At 47.8% G+C, this 20,610-nt stretch overlaps 2 protein-coding genes across 5 annotated transcripts; one reads left to right on the top strand and one right to left on the bottom strand.

Annotated features, from left to right (window-relative positions):
* Positions 1–803: 803 nt before the first annotated feature.
* On the top strand, positions 804–8,985 carry zgc:163098 (U2 snRNP-associated SURP motif-containing protein). 4 transcript variants are annotated; one of them, XM_027273434.1, is made up of 24 exons: positions 821–954; positions 1,820–1,898; positions 2,011–2,122; positions 2,203–2,300; positions 2,382–2,455; positions 3,101–3,198; positions 3,385–3,449; positions 3,534–3,699; positions 3,772–3,971; positions 4,104–4,147; positions 4,334–4,438; positions 4,510–4,576; positions 4,657–4,820; positions 4,959–5,121; positions 5,197–5,276; positions 5,354–5,441; positions 5,747–5,875; positions 5,944–6,124; positions 6,199–6,279; positions 6,354–6,417; positions 6,508–6,658; positions 6,737–6,814; positions 7,506–7,669; positions 8,596–8,985. In XM_027273434.1, exons 2-24 carry the CDS (start codon positions 1,827–1,829, stop codon positions 8,714–8,716), a joined length of 2,565 nt encoding a protein of 854 aa, XP_027129235.1. In that variant the 5' UTR covers positions 821–954; positions 1,820–1,826; the 3' UTR covers positions 8,717–8,985. The 4 variants fall into 4 exon arrangements, 3 of the variants coding, with proteins under 3 accessions (XP_027129235.1, XP_027129233.1, XP_027129234.1); XM_027273432.1 differs by having other exon boundaries at positions 822–954; positions 6,737–6,847; XM_027273433.1 differs by having other exon boundaries at positions 826–1,319; positions 6,737–6,847.
* A 1,317-nt stretch (positions 8,986–10,302) lies between these two features.
* On the bottom strand, positions 10,303–16,992 carry wdr44 (WD repeat domain 44). The gene is made up of 20 exons (XM_027273652.1): positions 16,444–16,992; positions 15,942–15,975; positions 14,720–14,803; positions 14,032–14,635; positions 13,776–13,924; positions 13,592–13,687; positions 13,350–13,486; positions 13,108–13,191; positions 12,922–13,028; positions 12,595–12,746; positions 12,380–12,518; positions 12,239–12,300; positions 12,048–12,164; positions 11,845–11,967; positions 11,581–11,772; positions 11,392–11,493; positions 11,190–11,305; positions 10,932–11,059; positions 10,724–10,858; positions 10,303–10,628 (listed from the first exon to the last, which is right to left on the bottom strand). Exons 1-20 carry the CDS (start codon positions 16,521–16,523, stop codon positions 10,540–10,542), a joined length of 2,730 nt encoding a protein of 909 aa, XP_027129453.1. The 5' UTR covers positions 16,524–16,992; the 3' UTR covers positions 10,303–10,539.
* Positions 16,993–20,610: the final 3,618 nt, after the last annotated feature.

Genomic DNA, 20,610 nt, shown 5'->3' with positions numbered 1-20,610 from the left:
AAAGCCTTAATATAACGTGAACAGGTGAGTTGTGTATAGAAATTTCACCCTCAGTACAGTTTTCATGAACGGGGGTGGGGAAATTAGCCTACAGGAGACCAAAAATGGTTTTTGTACAGGGCTGTAAACAAGGGTATTTCGGCTGTGAATTGGACATTTGGCTGGGAACTATGGAAGGACTGATCTCCTGCGGGAACCAGCCTCAAGTGGAACCTTGAGAACTGCAGGTGGTTGCTTAATTTCACTGAAACGGAGATGCTGCTTGATTCAGATCAGCGGTGTTGTTTAAAACGTATTGATATTAAATAAATCCACTTTTAATAATAAGTGTAAATAACTGTGGGAGTGTGTCTGACAGACTGGTTAACTGACAACGGCCAGCAGCACAGAGACTCACCAAAGTTCAGCAAAAGGCAGCTGGAGTTGCCGAGACAACAGGTGTCAGCTGCAGGTCAGAGCAAGTAACTGCAGCCTGTGCTCCTGTCTGTGTGTGAGTGACGCGGAGACTACGTCCAGGTTTTAGACAGTCTGCGGGGACGTCACAAAGACTACGTCCAGGTTTTAGACAGTCTGTGGGGACGTCACGGAGACTACGTCCAGGTTTTAGACAGTCTGCGGGGACGTCACAGAGACTACGTCCAGGTTTTAGACAGTCTGTGGGGACGTCTCGGAGACTACGTACAGGTTTTAGACAGTCTGTCTTCTTACTGTGTGTAATGAGACGTTGAATTTTAGACAGTCTGTCTTCTTACTGTGTGTAATGAGACGTTGAATATTCATTAGCTGGTCACGTGTGTTTGTCTTATGTTATGACTCGTCCTCATGAATATTAATGAGCTCGCTCGGCCCGCCCCCCGCAGCTGCAGCCGGATGTGTCGCCTCTGGTCGGGATGTTGTGATGACGGAGCCGCTGTGGTCGGAACCGACATGACGCGATAAGTGGACACACACGGTGTAAGTCCAGCTCATCAGAACCGAGCCTGGAGGCTAACTACAGACTGTTAGCTCACCACTGTTAGCATCTGCTAGCTGTTAGCCAAGACGGTTCTGTGTGTGTGTGTGTGTGTGAGAGAGAGAGAGTGTGTGTGTGTGTGTCGGTACCGGGTGGTTCTCCCGGTACCGTCAGTGTTAGCTCCACGTTAGCTCGGCTCAGCTCGTCATGAATGTGAGCTAACGCTAGCAGACCGGACCGGCAGGGTTCGGCTGAGGCCTTTGAAGCTGCCCGAGGTCCGAACGGACCCGAACCTCGACCAGAACACACAGACCCGGTTCTGTGAGGTCTGCTGGGCTTTAGCGAACTAACGAGGACAGGACAGCAGGTAGCAGGCTGCGTCCCAGACCACAAAGTTTATCAAGTCCTTCACTTGTCTCCTTCACTTGTCTCCTTCACTTGTCTCCTTATCCTGTCCCGTCCATCTCGTCCTGTCCATCTCATCTTGTCCTGTCCATCTTGTCCTGTCCATCTTGTCTCATCCTGTCCATCTCATCTTGTCCTGTCCATCTTGTCTTGTCTGTCCTGTCCATCTTATCTTGTCCTGTCCATCTTGTCCTGTCCATCTTGTCTCATCCTGTCCATCTCATCTTGTCCTGGTCATCTTGATGCTGACCGCGTGTCTCGTCCCGGCAGTGTCCTTTATGTCCTGATGTCTTTTGTGAGGACAAACAGGAAGCAGCTTGATGCGTCATGTGACGTAGTGATGAAAGTCTGAGGTCACATGACCGGCGTCACAGGTTGAACAGGATGTGTGAATTAATTAATTAATTAATTAATTAATTAGTGAAATATGCAAATTAAATATTTGTTTCTTTGATGTGTCAGCTTGACGATGGCCGACAGGAAGAGGAAGTCTGCCACTGTGATGAAAACAAAGAAAGAACAAGACGAGCTGAAGAAGAAGGTCCGAACGTTTCACGACACGTCACCATGACTCAGCGCTTTACGAGCACGCCACACGCTAACACGTTAACACGTTAACACGTTAACACGTTAACACGTCTGCGTCTCTGCAGGAGGACGAGAAAGCAGCCGAGGTGTTCGAAGAGTTCGTCGCCTCGTTTGAGACGAATAAGAAAAGCGGCGTGAAGACGTTCGTCCACGGAGGACTCGCCAACCCAACCACAGGTCAGGACTGCTTCCTGTCCAGCAGCGACCTCACTTCCTGTCCTCTCTCTCGATGACTCAGCAGATCTGTTTGTTTTCAGAGGACGAAGCCGCCGACCTGAAGAAGAGTCAGCTGTACCAACCCGCCGCCAGGTTCGTCCCCGTGTCCCAGCATGCATCACCAGAGCGCAGGAAGTCTGTAAGTCCGTCACGTACACGCAACGTTTCCACCTGATCGGTCAGGTGACCATAACTGATCCACTTCCTGTCTGATGACCAGACCTTTAAAAGGAAGACGGACGAGAAGAAGAAGAAGAAGAGCAACCTGGAGCTGTTCAAAGAAGAGCTGAAGCTGTGAGTACGACCTCCTCAGGAGTCTCTGAGACTGTCTCTGTCCAAAGACTGTTCCTGTCTTTAAAGACTCTGAGACTGTCCAAAGACTGTCTCTGAGACTGTCCAAAGACTGTTTCTGTCTTCAAAGTCTCTGAGACTGTCCAAAGACTGTCTCTGAGACTGTCCAAAGACTGTTCCTGTCTTTAAAGTCTCTGAGACTGTCCAAAGACTGTCTCTGAGACTGTCCAAAGACTGTCTCTGTCTTCAAAGTCTTTGAGACTGTCCAAAGACTGTTTCTGTCTTCAAAGTCTCTGAGACTGTCCAAAGACTGTCTCTGAGACTGTCCAAAGACTGTTCCTGTCTTTAAAGTCTCTGAGACTGTCCAAAGACTGTCTCTGTCTTTAAAGTCCCTGAGACTGTCCAAAGACTGTCTCTGTCTTTAAAGTCTCTGAGACTGTCCAAAGACTGTTCCTGTCTTTAAAGTCTCTGAGACTGTCCAAAGACTGTCTCTGTCTTTAAAGTCTCTGAGACTGTCCAAAGACTGTTTCTGTCTTTAAAGTCTCTGAGACTGTCCAAAGACTATTTCTGTCTTTAAAGTCTCTGAGACTGTCCAAATCTCTGAGACTGTCCAAAGACTGTCTCTGTCTTTATGTCTGAAATCTGCAGAATACAAGAGGAGCGCGAGGAAAGACACAAGAGGAAGAAGACTGACGGAGGAGGTGGTGGAGGAGGAGATCTGGACGTCCTGCTGTCAGGACGATCGAGTAAGAGTCTCCTCCTGTTTTAATGTTTGTCTGTTGTTCACCTGTTCACCTGTTCACCTGTAAACCTCGCTCACCTATTCACCTGTAAACCTTGCTCACCTGTTCACCTGTAACCCTCGCTCACCTGTTCACCTGTAACCCTCGCTCACCTGTTCACCTGTAACCCTCGCTCACCTTGTTCCACAGCGCTGTACGATGACCTCACCGTGCCGACCACCACCAACCTCTACATCAGCTGCATCAGCCCGAAGGTGAGCGAGGACGCAGGGAGGACGCAGGCTCTGATTGGCTGAGCCGGCTCGGCGTGGATTTGTGACGGTTGTTTGTGTCTTCAGATGAACGAGGAGATGCTCTGCAAAGAGTTCGGAAAGTACGGCCCGCTGGCCAGCGTGAAGATCATGTGGCCACGCACGGACGAGGAGCGCTGTCGGACCTCCAACCGAGCCTTCGTGGCGTTCATGACCCGGAAAGATGCAGAGCGAGCTTTGGCGGCGCTGGACGGTACGCCGCTGGACTTTGATTTACGGACCGGATGGCTGCTCGCCACGTGCTGACCGACTGTTTGTCATGCAGGTAAAGTGATCATGGGCTTTGAGATGAAGCTGGGCTGGGGGAAACCGGCTCGCATCCCTCCTCAGCCTCTCTACACGCCGGTCGGGGTGAGGGCCACGCCGCCGCCTCCGTCCGGTCTGCCTTTCAATGCTCAGCCGAGGGATCGCTTCCGCAACGACTTCACCAAGCCGCTGGGCGTATCCAAAGGAGACCTCGACAAGGTAACGGGACCCGGGTTGTGTTTAACGAGGCGTGTTCGTGTAAATCAGTGTTTCTTCATTTCTTTGTTAAAGGACGCCGACCACGAGTCCACCTGAACTTTGAAATGTCTCATGTCTGATCTGACTTCACAGAGTCTGTCCGAGGCCGTGGTCAAAGTGGTTATCCCGACAGAGAGGTACACACACACACACACACACACACACACAGTAACACACACACACACACACACGTGTGACGTGTTTACATCTGAATAAACTGATCGAAGCTTCGGAGCGTCAGCTGTCGTGAACCGGTTCTGGGAGTTGTTGTAGATCTGTGTCCGACAGACGGACTCGCTCTGACCGACTCTTCTGCCCTGCAGGAATCTGTTATTCCTCATTCACAGGATGATCGAGTTCGTGGTGCGTGAAGGTCACGTGTTCGAAGCCGTGATCATGAACAGGGAGAAAAATAATCCAGATTACAGGTGAGTGTGTCTGCAGCTGATCCGGTGATCGTTTAAGACGTGACGTTAATCTGCTGCTTTTTATTTCTCAGGTTTCTTTTTGACAACAAAAGTCAGGATCACGTGTACTATCGCTGGAAGCTCTTCTCCATCCTCCAGGTGTGTTTCTCCACCTTCTGTTTGTGTTGGAGTCAGCTGATCTGATTCTGCCTCCGTCAAACACGTTCATGTCTGTGCAGGGAGAGTCGCCCACTGAGTGGAGGACCACAGACTTTCGGATGTTCCGGGGCGGCTCCATCTGGAGACCCCCCATCCTGAACAGCTACTCTCAGAGAGGTGAAGATCAGGCAGAGGAGGACGCTCCACCTGAGGAGGAGGTGAAGAAAGGGCAGCTCAGAGCGGAGTGAGTACACTGACATGTGACATGTTTGTGTCTCAGAGACTGAAGTCAGACTGGTCTCAGTCTTTGATGTTTGTGGTGGATCTGAATACTCTGCAGTGTTTTGACCTCCGTGTGTCGCTGCGTCTCCTTCACACTCAGACACCGTCAGAGGCTGCAGACGTTACTCAAAGAGCTGACGCCGAGCAGAGACCACGTCGCCAAGGCCATGCTGTTCTGTCTGGAGCGAGCAGACGCCGCAGAGGAAGTCGTCGGACACGTCACGGACTCTTTCTCTTTGCTTCAGACGCCGCTTCAGAAGAAGGTTAGCCTGCGTCCTTCATCCACACAAAGATCAGCTGGTTTCACTGGTCTCATGTCTGACCTCGTCCATCCACAGGTCGCCAGGCTGTATCTCGTGTCCGACATCTTGCACAACTCGTGTGCCAAAGTAGCCGGAGCTTCATATTATCGTAAATAGTAAGAGACGTTCCCTCCATCGGAAACACTTCATCTTTTTATGTCTGCTCCACCCGACAGTCTGTCTGTGTTTGCAGCTTTGAAGCGAAGCTGACGCAGATCTTTGGAGACCTGAACGCAGCACACAAGAACATCCAGGCCCGGCTGCAGGCTGAACAGTTCAAGGTAATCCAGTCCATCACAAAGACGTTCAATCCTTCAAACCTGCTATTAAATCCTCATACATCACATTAAACACGACTTATGGGCCAAAGGTAAAAACCACTCAGGCTCCGTCTGAAGGCCGATACCGTTGCCTGACTGGGCAGAACCCTGAGAGTAGTTGTTAATGTTTGACATGTCCAAGACTGTGATCAACACATCCACCTTTTTAGAGATTCATGGAAAAAAAAGTACAAAAAGAATGCGGAGCGGTCATGAGGGCTAACGAGACAACAACAAAAAAAAACTTCTTCATCTCGTCTCCACAGCAAAAAGTCATGAGCTGTTTCAGAGCGTGGGAGGACTGGGCCATCTACCCGGAGCCGTATCTCATCCACCTCCAGAACATCTTCCTGGGCTTCACCAAACCAGTCGAGGAGCAGATCGACGCGGTCGAGGTGAGCTGATCGATGTTTGTGTTAGTGGGACGTCTGAACATGAAGACCCAACGTTTGTTTCTTTATAGGTTGATCTGGACGGGGCGCCGATGGACGGCTCGTCTTTGGGTGGGGTACCTCTGGACGGAGTCCCCGTGCAGGACCTTGATGGCTGTCCGATGGGCTGGGACCCGCTGGACGGAGCCTCCGTCGACGACATAGACGGCGTTCCTTTAGGAGCTGCCATTGATGACATCGACGGGATGCCTCGTGAGTCAAACATGAACCATGATCCTGGTGTCACCAGTCCTCGTCCTGACCCGGCTGTCTCTTTTGTTCCTCAGTGGACGACGGCGGCGTTCCTCTGTCCAGAGTGCCTTTGTCTAAGTGGGAGAAGTCGGCTGATCCTGGGACAGTTTTTCAAGGTACCACAGGTCCAGATTCTCTCTGAATCATCTCAGTCTCCGTCTGTGACTCATCTTTGTCCTTTCTCTCTAAGACAAGACGGAGTCCAAGTGGGACAAGGTGTCAACACGGGGCGGAGAAGATGAAGTGAATGTAAGGTGAGGCCTCTGTCGCCACGTCAATCGTCTGCGTACACAAACGGTCAAAATGTTTGGTGACTCATCGTCTCCTCTTCCTCACGATGACAGCGTCAACTCACAGGAAGGAGACGAGGACTCGGAGAGTAACAGCAGCGAGGACTCGTGCAGTTTGTCCAGATACGACAGCGCAGACTTCCAGAGCGCCCTCCGAGGTTTTCAGATGTCTGACAGCAAAAGAAAGAGGCTGCGAGAGCTGGAGGTGAGCGACCTCTTCAGCCTTTAGAGGATCGTCGTGGTCACGTAAATACGCAGCACTGATCAGATTCATGTGACGCAGGTGAAGGTGATGAAGATCCAGGATGAGCTGGAGTCTGGTTGGAGGCCGAGGAAGTCCGGAATGAGCATCCAACAACAGGTGGAGCTCTACAGGAACAAGCTGCTACAGAAGGTGGAGCACTGTGCGGTTCATGTTTACCTTCAACCTTCAGAGACAAACAGAACGTGCAGTCATTCGTTAAGCCTGGCCTATAACAACTTTATTCACCTCTATACACTGCATCAGTGTTTGTGTTAATGTTGTCAAACGTTCATCATGTTGTTGTTGTTGTTGTTGTTGTTGTTGTTGTTGTACATGTCAGAAAATATATTTGCAAACTCGGCCACAGATTTCACTGCAGAAATAATTTGTAGATAAAAACGCAGGAAAATCTGAAGATAACTTAACGTACGAGCACGACTGGGGCAGATGTTTCAGCTTCAGGACAACGATGACCTGCAGAGCTGTAAGACTGATCCATTCTTCACTGATCAAACTATTAGCTCACGTTATTTGTTCCGTCCTGCATCGACTTCAAACCACCCGGAGACTTTGACTGGCTCAGAATTCATTTTCCTGGTTCATGTTCTTCTAAACATGCTTCTACATCGGAAACGTGTTGCGTTCTTCATTTGTTTCTCTTTTGTCTGTTCTTACCACCCGCAGTTTGTACGGGGTGTTTTATTTTGAAAATTCATCCTGTGCTATTTCTGTGTCTGGCTTCCTGTCAGCTCGGTGGGATCTGGTTATTTCCTGAGAACTTGTTTGACTTCTTCGTTTTTTCTTTCAGGAGTTTGAAAAAGACGACGAAAAGAACGAGACATCGAAGTCTAAAGACGACAGGAGAGACAAGGAGAAAAACAAAAGAAGTGAAGACGGAGACAGAAGACGACGGCGACGGAGTCGAGACCCTGACAACCACGCCAGGAAGTCCAGGAGCATCTCCCCTTCAAAGTAAGAGCCTGACATGTTCCTGTATGTATAATGAAATCATCCAGATGGTCGATCTCCATCCAGATGGTCGACCTCTGTCCTGATGGTCGATCTCCATCCAGATGGTCGACCTCCGTCCTGATGGTCGATCTCCGTCCTGATGGTCGATCTCCATCCCGATGGTTGATCTCTATCCTGATGGTCGATCTCCATCCCGATGGTCGATCTCCATCCCGATGGTCGATCTCCATCCCGATGGTCGACCTCCATCCAGATGGTCGATCTCCATCCCGATGGTCGATCTCCATCCCGATGGTCGATCTCCATCCTGATGGTCGATCTGGTCGATCTCCATCCTGATGGTCGATCTCCATCCTGATGGTCGATCTCCATCCAGATGGTCATTCTGGTCGATCTCCATCCTGATGGTCGATCTCCATCCAGATGGTCGATCTGGTCGATCTCCATCCCGATGGTCGATCTCCATCCCGATGGTCGATCTCCGTCCCGATGGTCGATCTCCATCCAGATGGTCGATCTCCGTCCCGCTGGTCGATCTCCAACCCGATGGTCGATCTCCATCCCGATGGTCGATCTCCATCCAGATGGTCGATCTCCATCCAGATGGTCGATCTGGTCGATCTCCATCCTGATGGTCGATCTCCATCCAGATGGCCGACCTCCATCCTGATGGTCGATCTCCATCCAGATGGTCGATCTGGTCGATCTCCATCCAGATGACGATCTGGTCGATCTCCATCCCGATGGTCGATCTCCATCCAGATGGTCGATCTCCGTCCCGATGGTCGATCTCCGTCCCGATGGTCGATCTCCGTCCAGATGGTCGATCTCCATCCAGATGGTCGACCTCCATCCCGATGGTCGATCTCCGTCCTGGTCGATCTCCATCCTGATGGTTAATCTTCATGTTTCCGTTTGTTTCTCAGGACAAAGTCTCCAAAATGGTCCAAACGTTCGCGATCACCTTCCCCAAACCAGAAGACGGCCAAGTCCAGGTCCCGGTCCCCACATTGCTCCCACAAGAAGACAAAGAAGAGCAAACATTGACTCTGGACCTCGTCATCCATGATCCTGGTTTACACGCTGACCCTGCAGGACACGACTGCTCTCCTGATATCAGACACAGCTCTGGGCCCAGAACCCAGAACCCGGAGACCCGGGTCCAGAGCTCACAGTACCTGCGCTGATTCGCCTCTTTTGTATGACGAAGTTTGAACACTGTAACTGATTCTCTCTATTTTTGTTTTAATGTTTGTTTTTAAAATGAAACGTCGCTGCAAAGTTCTGACACTAAATAAATCACTGTTAGTGACGAGTGTGTGTGTGTGTGTTAATGTGTGTTACAGTGTGTGTGTGTTACAGTGTGTGTGTTACAGTGTGTGTGTGACAGTGTGTGTGTGTGACAGTGTGTGTTAATGTGTGTTAGTGTGTGTGTGTATTTTGTGTGTGCTACAATGTGTGTGTGTTACAGTGTGTGTGTGTGTGTTACAGTGTGTGTGTGTGTCACAGTGTGTGTGTGTGTGTTTGTTATTTTGTGTGTGTGTTACAGTGTGTGTTTGTTATTGTGTGTTACAGTGTTTGTTATTTTGTGTGTGTGTGTCACAGTGTGTGTGTGTGTGTTAGTGTGTTTGTTATTTTGTGTGTGTGTGTGTCAGTGTGTGTGTTACAGTGTGTTTGTTATTTTGTGTGTGTGTGTCACAGTGTGTGTGTGTCAGTGTGTGTGTTACAGTGTGTTGTTATTTTGTGTGTGTGTGTCACAGTGTGTGTGTTACAGTGTGTGTGTGTGTGTTACAGTGTGTTTGTTATTTTGTGTGTGTGTGTCACAGCGTGTGTGTGTGTTACAGTGTTTGTTATTTTGTGTGTGTGTGTCACAGCGTGTGTGTGTGTTACAGTGTGTGTGTTAGAGTGTGTGTTAGTGTCACAGTGTGTGTTACAGTGTGTGTGTGTGTTACAGTGTTAGTGTCAGTGTGTGTTACAGTGTGTGTGTGACACTGTGTGTGTGTGTGTGTGTGTTACACTGTGTGTGTGTTACAGTGTGTGTGTGTGTGTGTGTTACAGTGTGTGTGTTACTGTGTGTTAATGTGTGTGTGTGTACAGTGTGTGTGTGTGTGTGTCAGTGTGTGTGTTACAGTGTGTGTGTTACTGCGTGTTAATGTGTGTGTGTGTACAGTGTGTGTGTGTGTGTGTCAGTGTGTGTGTCACAGTGTGTGTGTGAGATCAAAGGAGGTCTGGGTCTTGGACTTTGTGGTTTTATTTTGAAATTAATGGAGCATCATTTGTTTGTTTTACAAAAGCAGTAAGTGTTGGGTCAGAGTGAGATGTGCTTTCATCGACAGAAGTTTAGAAAAGACACAGACTGAAGTTCGTCTGCTGCGGTTTAAAGTTCGAAGCTTCAGACGCCGAGTTTAGAAAAGCGATGCAGAGGCACGAATCATTGAAAGAACGTTTGCAACACGTTTCTGTCAGAACAGACACACAACATTAAAATCAGACCGACGAGTTAATTTCTCTGATGTGGAGCAGAAGAGACGAGTAAGGTGCTCATACTGATACTGTGAATGTCCACATACACACCTGAGCAGACTCTGCTCACACACTCTCACACACACACACACACACACACACACACACACACACACACACACACACACACCGTTCACAGTCGCCTGGTATTAAAGATATAAAATAGAAAGGTGTCGTCTGTCCGCTCCGTCCTCCAGTTTCGGTCCCTGTTCACGCGCTCTTCGTTAGCTCGGAGCGTTAGCCGTTAGGTAGTTGGTGACGTGGCCGCTGACGGGCCGTCCTTCATCCGGAGGACTGGACTCTGACAGACGGGCCTGAGCGGGTCGAACCGACAGCCTCTCAAGTGCTCAGTACTTTTTTACATTGATGAAGACCTTGATGGCTCCGGTGAAGTCCGCCGAGAGCAGAACCTCGGTGTGATCCGTCTTCAGGGCTCCTGTGAACAGACGAGTTATTTAAAGAGCTGACACATGAACATGACGGGTGGATGCACAGGTGGGCGGATGCACAGGTGGGTGGATGCAGGCGTACCTGAGGGTATCGTCTCAGAGTCGGTGGAGTCCAGACTCTTGCACTCGGCCTCTGGTTTCTCGGCTCCGCTCTCCTGGGGGACGATGAGGCCGGGGTGCGGTGCAAAGATGGCTGAGGTGACGACGGCGTTGTGAGCTGAAGGAGAGCGAAGCTTCAGTGATCGGTCATAATTAATCAGATCGTCAGGTCATTAATGCTGCACAGCTACCTTTAATCCCTTCCCAGAAGTCATTGCGGTCCCGTCGTACGGACGTGAACTTGCTCAGGTCGTGGTAGGTGCTCCAGATGTAGACGTACCTGTCCTCCGAGCCGCTGACGATGAACGAGTAGTCGTGACTGCAGGAAGTGACATCAGAGCCAAAGTTTAACAGCACAAAGACTTCAAAGTGAGGCAGGGGGCAGCTGGATGAACCTGAACCTGAACCTGAACCTGAACCTGAACCTGAGCACACCTGGACGTCCTCACCTGAAGCTCGCCTTGATCTGACTGCTGCTGTTCACGTAACCTTTGTACTTCATGGACAAAGACAAGTCGCGCAGGTCGTAGAGGCGGATACGGGAATCGTTTGAGGTCACCAAAATCTGTGAGCGAGGAGAGCGTTTGTTATTGAACGTGTGACATCATTAATATGATGTATGATGGTACACAGTGCGAGGTCAGGTGTCACCTTGTTCTCTCCAGGTAAAGGTTCGATGCCGGTGATTTTCCGTCCGACCTTGTTCCTCCCTCTGGTCGACCTGACGTGGATCTGAGTGTGATACTTCAGACGCTGAAATGTTCAAACACAAACAAACCGTCAATGATGACGATTAAATTAATGACTCAGCAGATCGAAGCGGCTCGGCGCTCTCGTCACCTCGGTGTCGTAGAAGATGCAGCGTCCGTCGTACGTCCCGATCACGGCGTACTTCCCGTTCTGGCAGAAGTTGGCAGCAGTGATGAGGCGCGTCTGTCCGTCCACCTCGTTCCACAGCGCCACCTTCTTGTCAGGAATGTTCCAGAGACGCAGCTTCCCGTCCAGAGAGCCGCTTAAAAAGTATCGGTCATCCTGAGAGACAGGAAGCAAGCGTTAATGACAAACACCGCCAAAATAAGAGCGCTGAGAGGCGAGGTGACTCACTCTGGGGTGGAAGGCGATGGCTGTGACGAAGTCGATGTGCTGGAAGCAGCAGAGACACTCTCTCCTGGAGATGTGCCACAATCTGACGGTTTTATCCATGGACGACGAGAGCAGGAAGAAGTTCTGAGGGAGACAAAGAAAGACGGGATAGAAGCAGGACAAAGACGAGGACAGACGGGTGAACAGACAGCAGCACGTCTCACCTTGGACCAGGACAGGTCCAGCAGGTCGGCCGTGTGTCCTTTATACTTGCAGAAGGGAACCTGGCGGAAAGGGGCGTTCCTGTCTTCGGTCTCGGGGTCGTCTGGAACACAGCTCGCCTGAAACGAGAGCGTCGGATGAAAACAGGAAGTCTGATGATGTAACAAATCAGACGGCGTGTGGCGTCACTCACCCCGGGGTCGTCAGATTTAGACGAACAGAGACTTTCCTGAGACGGGGACGGTGAAACTCGACCTGCAGGATCCAAACAAAGAGCTGAGCATCGGACAGGAAGGACCGACCGTCCAATCAGACGCTGATGATGTCACGTTACCTTCAGTGTTGTACTTTAACCTCATGTTGTTGAAGTAGTCGAAGGCGGTCTTCAGGACCCAGATCCGGACCACATTGTCCTGACCCGCGGTGGCCAGCAGCCTCCCGCAGTGAGAGAACTTCATGGTCCAAACGGCGCCCTGAGGGACAGACAGACTGTGAGACGAGCTGTGATTGGTTCATCAGCTCTCTGAGTCATCAATGACATCATCTCACCATGTGCTCCCCGCTCAGGTCCTGGACCACCTTGATCTGGTCGAAGTCAAACGGACCCTTGAAGCTGTGAGCAGCCTTGAACTTGGCGGGCCGAGTGTACGGCATGCCCTCATCGTCACTGGAGGACGGGTCGTCCTGATCCGTGTGGAACACTGAGCGCGCCCAGAACAGCAGAACGTTAGGAGAACATCATCAGAACATATGTATAACAAACACTACTTCAGAACCGGACCACACCAAATAGTTTGATGTAGGACGATCACAAAGCTAAAGAAGTGATCTGATTGGTCGGTTCTGTCTGTCACAGATCACGTGACCTTCCGTTACCTTCGTCTCGAACACTCTTCACTTTGTTGACCGCCTTCTCTCCGTACTCCTCAGCCAGGTGTTTCGCTTTCTTCACAGATTTCCCCAAAAATTTCTTGAACTGAGTTCTGAGACAGAAACAGAAGATTAATTATTTTAATTCTGCAGATTAAAACAGGAAGAATCCTCCATCGCCGCCGTCCTCACGTTTTCTGCTTCAGCTTCCCTCCGTCTGAGTCCGCCAGCGGAGCCTGAGACTTCTCGTCGTCGTCTGACTGAGCTGCATCGTTCCTGAGAGGAAACCAGACGTCATGTGACAAAGAGGACGTTTGTTTTCTCCACCATCAGACTTTAAAGAGTTTCAGAAGAAGCAGCTGAAGATCGATGGCGCCTTAAACACGTTGCATACATGTGACGTGGAGAACGTTAGAATTCATGCGTGTGCTCACGTGATGTACTCCTTGGTCCTCCTCATGATGTGCAGAGTGAGCGGGTTGATCCCTGCAGGAAGCTTCTCCTCGGCCTGGATCAGAGGGATCTCCTCCCCGGTGTCCAGATTCTTGATCATCACACTGGCCAAGATCTCCTGTAACACACACACACACACACACACACACACACACACACACACACACTCATGTAGTGTGTGAAGGGTTGGTGTGAGGAGTGTGCAGAGGTTCTGTGAACTCACTTCATCTGTGAGTTCTCTTCCAGAGTTGGATCGTGGACGTTGAGGTCCTGGAGTTTGTCCTCCGCTCGGAGACAACGTCTGCTCGTCCTCATTTTCCTGAAACGTCAGAGACAGATAAACAAACGTCTCCTTGACGTCCTTCATGTCCCGTTCCGACGATGATCTGGATGTGGACTTTACTCACCTGTGCTGTCACCACCTTGTCTCCGCTGGTGGCGCTGGCCAGGTCCAGGGAATGCTGCAGCTCTTTGGTTAGACTCCTCACGGTGCTGCTCGGAGACACGAGGCCGGACGGCTCGAGGGCGTCGCTGCTGACCGGACAGACCGTGGACACTGAAGGACGGACAGACAGAAGGACGGACAGACAGAAGGACGGACACTTCACTGAGACTGTCTGATATCAGAAAGTCTGTGATGTCACTTCCTGTGCGTGCTCTTACCTTCCAGCCCGCTCAGCCTCAGACACTCCTGAGACTTCTTGGATGGCAGACTCTGCCAGGACGGCGGAGGCGGTCTGGGTGGAGGACCTCCGCTGGGAGGGGGTGGCCGTGAGGGCGGAGGCTTCTTGGTGCTGGCTACAATATCCGGTTCCACTGTGAACTGCCGCGGCGGTTTCATGGGCCCGGAGGAGTCCGAGTCGGCCTGCCGGTCCGTTAACGGGACCTGGTCTAAGATATCTGCAGGTCTCTGCTCCGGCTCCCCGTCGGCCCCGTCAGGCTGACTCTGTCCCACGGTGCTCGTGATGTCCGGAGGCTGAACCGCTTGTGACTCGGCTGCTGGTCCTGGAGGTTCTGTGGGTCCAGCAGCAGGCGGAGAGCACGCTCCGTTTACTTCCTGTTGTTCTTCCTGGACAGGCGGAGGCTCGACAGGCGGCGCCGCTGACGGCGCAGGAACTTCCTGAGCTGCATCCTGTGGCTCCGCCTCCACTCGGACATCGACGTGGAGCTGATCCAAAAGCTGCGACATCTCGGCAACACCGCCGACATCAGCGCCATCATCGGCCACGCTTCCCTTCTGACTCTCCTCGATGATGCTGTCGATGATCTGACAGGAAGTGGAAATAAGAGCTGGTTACACACTGTGTGTGTGTGTGTGTGTGTGTGTGTGTGTGTGTGTGTGTCATCATACCAGCAGGGAGTCGTCTTGTTGAGTCTCAGATGAAGCGGCTGCACAGCTCACATCTGGTGCTGCGTTCACTGACCTCGGTGAAAGCTGAAGGTAAACACATCGATCTGATCAAACATCTGTGACAGAGGTCAGCTGACTCATTTGCATCTCATTTACATAAACCGGATCAGCGCTGCACAGAGTCATGACCAGAGACGATGCATCGTGACACGATTAAAAATCGGTACAGATGTGACGACTCGCATCGGTCGACAGAAAATATGAGTCGCGATTCTTTGTGAATGCGAGAGAAGTAGGATCTGTTCTTCTTCTTACGTTATCTTAGCAGCTTGAAATCAGCTGTGTGGATTCAATATGTTCACAAATACAACCGTGAGAAACAGACTGAACCAGAACAGCATGGAAACATAGAGAGACTGCAACATGTAGAGGCAACACGAGCAACATGCAGCAACAACACGAGCAACATGCAGCAACACGAGCAACACGAGCAACATGCAGCAACACGAGCAACACGAGCAACATGCAGCAACACGAGCAACACGAGCAACATGCAGCAACACGAGCAACATGCAGCGGCAACATGCAGCGGCAACATGCAGCAACACGAGCAACATGCAGCAACACGAGCAACATGTAACACGAGCAACATGCAGCGGCAACACAAGCAACATGCAGCAGCATATCAGCCGCCAAAGTAACGTTACGCCACCTCGAGAGGGAAACATTTCTGAAGAAAGGAAATCTGTTCTTTGTTTTAAGTTGAACTTTTTATAAACACAAACTGTTCTTGAGTCTCAGATTTCTTCCTACAAATAAAAAGATAATTGATTTGGTCATAACTTGTCTGTAGCTCATTTTTAATTAAAAAAAACAGAAAACAAAACGATGCGTCGACTACTAAATTAGATTTAGATTTTGTTCGTCGAAATAATCGTGACTAATCGTGGCAGCCCTGGTTGAGTGTATCGTTACTAGTCATGACCGTGTTAATGTGTCACCTTCAGGTGAGCCGAGCCGTCACCTGAAGGTGAGCCGTCACCTTCAGGTGAGCCGTCGTCACCTTCAGGTGAGCCGTCACCTTCAGGTGAGCCGTCACCTTCAGGTGAGCCGCCGTCACCTTCAGGTGAGCCGTCACCTCCTTCATTTAACATTCAAACACTTCAGCAACAACAGCGACTCAGCAGATTACGTCTTGTTTCAACAGTGAAGGTAAACACACCTGAGGCGAGGGAATGGCAAACTTTGCAGGTGACCTGAAAACACACAGAGGACACACAGTTAGAAAACACACCTGAGCAGTTCTTCTTAATTAAGGTTAATTAAACCCAGACTGAAGCTCTGATGATCACACCTTCTAATTAATGATTAATTAAACATTTAAGCAGCAGCTGAATCAGCTCGTGACGTGACGTGTTTCTGACGTGACGTCACGAGCTGATTCAGCAATGAGACAGGTGGTGACACGTCACAGTGACGTGTCATCATGTTTTCCAGGTGTGTCCCGTTTGGCTGTTGATCAGGTGTCCCGTGGTCATGTGACCTACCTGTATGCATCGAGCAGCTGTTTGCTGCCTCACACTATAACGCTTAATTAACATAAATTAACATAAATTAGAGGCTGCGCGCTAACTGACCGTCCGCTGTCACCTGTCTGCGTGTTTCTACGTCACGACAGGTGAGGTGAGAGCGGCGGAAGTGACGCAGCTCGTGGTTAAACTCACACTTTAGGTGACGGGGAGAAGTTCACGTCCTCGGCGGCGTCGTAGAAGAAGTCCTCCGTGTCGCTCGTGTCTGACGCCATGCTAACATCAAACTAGCTGCCGTTAGCTCGTGTCCAGGTAAGCCCTACCTGTGCGCGTGCAGGTGTCTCGCGCACACCTGTCCTGTCCTCTGCTCCAGACTTCTCTCAGGTTTTTTTTTTATTGACTTCGTCACAAACGGCCGCTCTCCGGTGTGACGTCACGTCATAACGTTACACGGTGCTAGCCTCGGAGCTAGGCTAACCTGACCAACGCCTAATGCTAACGAGCTAACCGGCTAACCAGCGTCTTCCCGCGTCTTTATGACGCCGCGCGGGTCACGGTGAGGGAAGGCGCGAAAAGACTGGTTCTAGAGCCCGACTCGAACCGGGTTAAACCGGGTTAGATGTCGGGTTAGCTGCCGGGCTAACGGAGCCGCGTCATAAACAAACAGCTAGCAGCTAGCGGCTAACAACTGCTAGCACCGAGGCAGGGGGCGGGGCTGAGGCACGCCGTGCGTGGTGACGTCACCTCCCCCTGCTGGACGCGCTGAAGAACTGCAGGACAGAGGGCGGGGCTGTCACGTGACATGTTTGTCTGCACTGAACACACCTGTTTAAAATGACGTCACCTGATTCCATACACGGTCCTAGTTTACCTGTTTAATGTGTTCTTGTAATCTGATAATGTTTCTGTTTGTTTGCTGTCAACTCTCATTTATAGAAGAAGAAGAAGAACTTTATTAATCCCTCAACAGGGGTGACCATTAAAATGTTTATATTTATGTTTATATTAAAAATACAACTTAAACTTTAAACTTCACAGGTCCTCCATTCAAACAGCTGTTACATGACTTCTTGGGCATGAGACAAACGTTTGAAAAACAGTATAAATAGAATAAACTCATATGGTTCTACCATAGAAATAATATACATATTATAATAATAGAAATAATATACATGTATGTATGTATGTTATTATAATAATAGAAATAATATACATGTATGTATGTATGTAATATACATATTGACTCATATTGGACTTGAATATTATGTCCATCAATCAGATGAGTGTCCTCTCTCTGCACAGCTGGTAGGAATGACGCTTCCTCTAGTTTTTACAGTGGAGCTGCACGAGTCTCCGACTGAACTGCTCTGTTGTTGAGCAGGAGGTCATGCAATGGATGAGAGTTGTTGTCCATGATACTCAGAAGTTTGTGGAGCCTTTTTTCCACATCCAGCTGCAGGAGCTCCAGAGTCCCAGCACAGAGCAGCAACTGAGTGAGTCTGCAGGCCACTGCTCATACTGATTATTCTGACGTATTCAGCTCCTCCCTCAGTTTTGGTCACATACACAAAAAGGTATCAAAACGACCGGCTCGGCCGGGAATGGTGAGCTGAGACTTTTCTAAGAGTTTCATCAAACGGTTTTGCCAAAAATCACTAAAAAACACTCCAACATTTACAATGGGTGTGTATTGGTACAATGTTCCAGAGCTAGAGTGGGGAGGGAGAGAAACATTTGTCAAAAAATACATTTGCAAACGGCTCTCGTGGCCACAAATGTCTCTCTACAGAAATAATTCCTACATAGAAACGTAGGAAAATTCGTGGGCTACGCAGCGATATCACTGCTGAAGCTGTCAGACTTATAGTTTTGGCGGGAGACGCACTGATGCTCCAGGATCACCCACCGACAGCCCCATCTACTCCCATGTAAACTGGAGAGGAGAAATTTCCCAAAGGAGCACGGGGCACCTGTTCTTTCTCTCTCTCCCCAGGTCACATTTTTTAACTTCACACACTGAAATTCAGCATTCACATGGTCGACAAGATGAGGATGCTCACGGTCATTTGGGCTTTTTGATACCACCTACCGTTTGGCATTAGTGTCCACTAGTTGGAGGGGCTTCATTTAGAGATTTTCTGTGTCTCTCAGCAGTCACTCACACACAGACAGAGCACAGCTGCAGTTAATTGCTCTGACCTGCAGCTGACCCTGGTTGCTCGGCAACCTCAAGCTGCCTTTGACTGACTTTAAGTCTCTGTGCTGCTGCAGTGTCAGTAATAATGTATGTCAGACACACTCTACAGTTATTTACACAGTTTATAGTTATAGTTGTAGTTACAGTTGTGGGATCAATAAAGTTGATCTAATCTTATCTTTTAATTATGGCATCCACATAGTGAGGACAAAAAATAAAATAGAATAAATGAACAGGAACATCTTAAGTTTATTAATAAAGAAACATATGTAATATATGACAGAAGACATTTCACACTTTACTCAAATGAACTCTGTATCTTTGATATTTCTGCAGTAAGTCTTTCACTGATCATGTTTCAGTGTCATGTTCTGTCAGGTGTCACATCATGTCAGTGACCATGGTGTTGTGGAAATGACCTTTTCTTTGCAAAGAAAATAAAAACCTTGTCGGCCGGCAGAAGTCTCTATTTCATTCTTCACCAGCAGCAGAAGAAAGTTTCCACAACAATGGTGTGTCATGTTTGGCTGTATTTGTTGTGTGTTGTGTATCCTTCACTCTTTCAAATCTTTAGTTTTCTTCAACCTGAAGGTCGATTACAGCAATAATTAGAAACAATGTAAATAATGCAGAGAGACTATGAGGTGTAATTACAGGTACATCAGTCTGATGATTCTTAATGAGGTGATAAAATATGCACATAAATTATCAGCTGCAGGTCCCATCCATCCACACAGGATGGAGGCAGACACATTGAGAGGTGGAGCAGGAGGTGGAGGAGTGATTATTGAAAGAGCCTCGGTGCATTTTAATGAGTGCATGCATTATGTTACTGTTTGTTTGGGTCAGATTATAAATGGAGACCGCAGAGGCATTAATGTTGTCAGGATGGATCCGATATAATTTATGATTTAAACTCTGATTTAAATAAATGTTGTCAGTGAACCTCGAGTTGGTTTTTGCCTCATTCAATGACTCATTTCATGATTAAACAGAACTCAAAGGAAACAAACTATCTATCTATCTATCTATCTATCTATCTATCTATCTATCTATCTGATATCTGCTTGTTACAAACATCCTCTGAGTCTACGTATTTAAGTCAGTTATAACACGACACATGAGTTAATGAAGTTATAACAATAATAATAATGATGATGGTGGTGGTGATGATAATACTAATAATGAATAAATAAGCATATATATATAAACAGTGGAGCAGTGAGCTGACATAATAACAACAATAATAACTAATAATAATAACAATAATAATAATATCAGTGAGCTGACATAATAATAATAATATCAGTAATAATAATAATACTAACAAACAAAATAATCATAATAATACAATAATACAGTAATAATCATATATGCAGGCGAGCTGACAATTAATAAAGTAACAATAAATAATATTACATAACAATAATAATAATAAACAGGTAATAATTAATAACAGATATAATAATAATAATAACAATAATAAATATACTAATATAACTATATCAATAATACTATAATAATAATATCAGTGAGCTGACAAATATAATAACAATTGACTATATATTACATATTAATAATAATAATAATAATATAATGATTACAATAATAATAATATCAGTAATATAATTATAACAGTAATAAAATAATAATAAAGTAAATAATAATAATATAATAACAATAATAACAATTAATAATAATAATCAGGAGTGACATAATAATACAGTAAACATAATATAAAATAACAATAAAATAATAAGTAATACAGAATAATAATAACAGTGATAATAATTAATAATCATAATAAAATGATAAATATCATATTAATATATATATAATAATAATAATAGAAAAATATAAGTGAGCTGACATAATAATAATAAAATAGAACAGGAGGAATAAGCAGAAAGAATAATACTAATCGGAATAGTTAAGAATAATAATTATTATTATATTAAAGATACAATAATAATAATCTCAGGAATCAAAAGTAATATTAATAACAATAATAATAACATCAGGGAGCTCTCACTCCGTCAGAAACTCGACTCCTCTTTACAAACACTTTATTTAGTAACGGAAGTTTTAAGCCAATGAGAAAAGATTGCCATACTCTTCCACCAATGGAAAGTGTGGATGCTCCGGCTCTCGCAGCAAAGCGCGTC

This window comes from Larimichthys crocea, chromosome XXII (assembly GCF_000972845.2).
Source record: "Larimichthys crocea isolate SSNF chromosome XXII, L_crocea_2.0, whole genome shotgun sequence".
Lineage (NCBI taxonomy): Eukaryota > Metazoa > Chordata > Actinopteri > Sciaenidae > Larimichthys > Larimichthys crocea.
This window is presented reverse-complemented; position numbering and strand designations above follow the sequence as displayed.

Bases quoted from the DNA above. Each gene is read 5' to 3' on its own strand.
- zgc:163098 (XM_027273432.1), top strand. From the start codon at position 1,827: ATGGCCGACAGGAAGAGGAAGTCTGCCACTGTGATGAAAACAAAGAAA. The intron at 3,450-3,533 runs GTGAGCGAGGAC...TTGTGTCTTCAG, and splicing joins TCAGCTGCATCAGCCCGAAG to ATGAACGAGGAGATGCTCTG. The intron at 7,670-8,595 runs GTAAGAGCCTGA...TTTGTTTCTCAG, and splicing joins AGGAGCATCTCCCCTTCAAA to GACAAAGTCTCCAAAATGGT.
- wdr44 (XM_027273652.1), bottom strand. From the start codon at position 16,523: ATGGCGTCAGACACGAGCGACACGGAGGACTTCTTCTACGACGCCGCC. The intron at 13,487-13,591 runs GTGAGTTCACAG...TGTGTGTTACAG, and splicing joins GAAGAGAACTCACAGATGAA to GAGATCTTGGCCAGTGTGAT. The intron at 13,029-13,107 runs GTGAGGACGGCG...TTTCTGTCTCAG, and splicing joins GGGAAGCTGAAGCAGAAAAC to AACTCAGTTCAAGAAATTTT.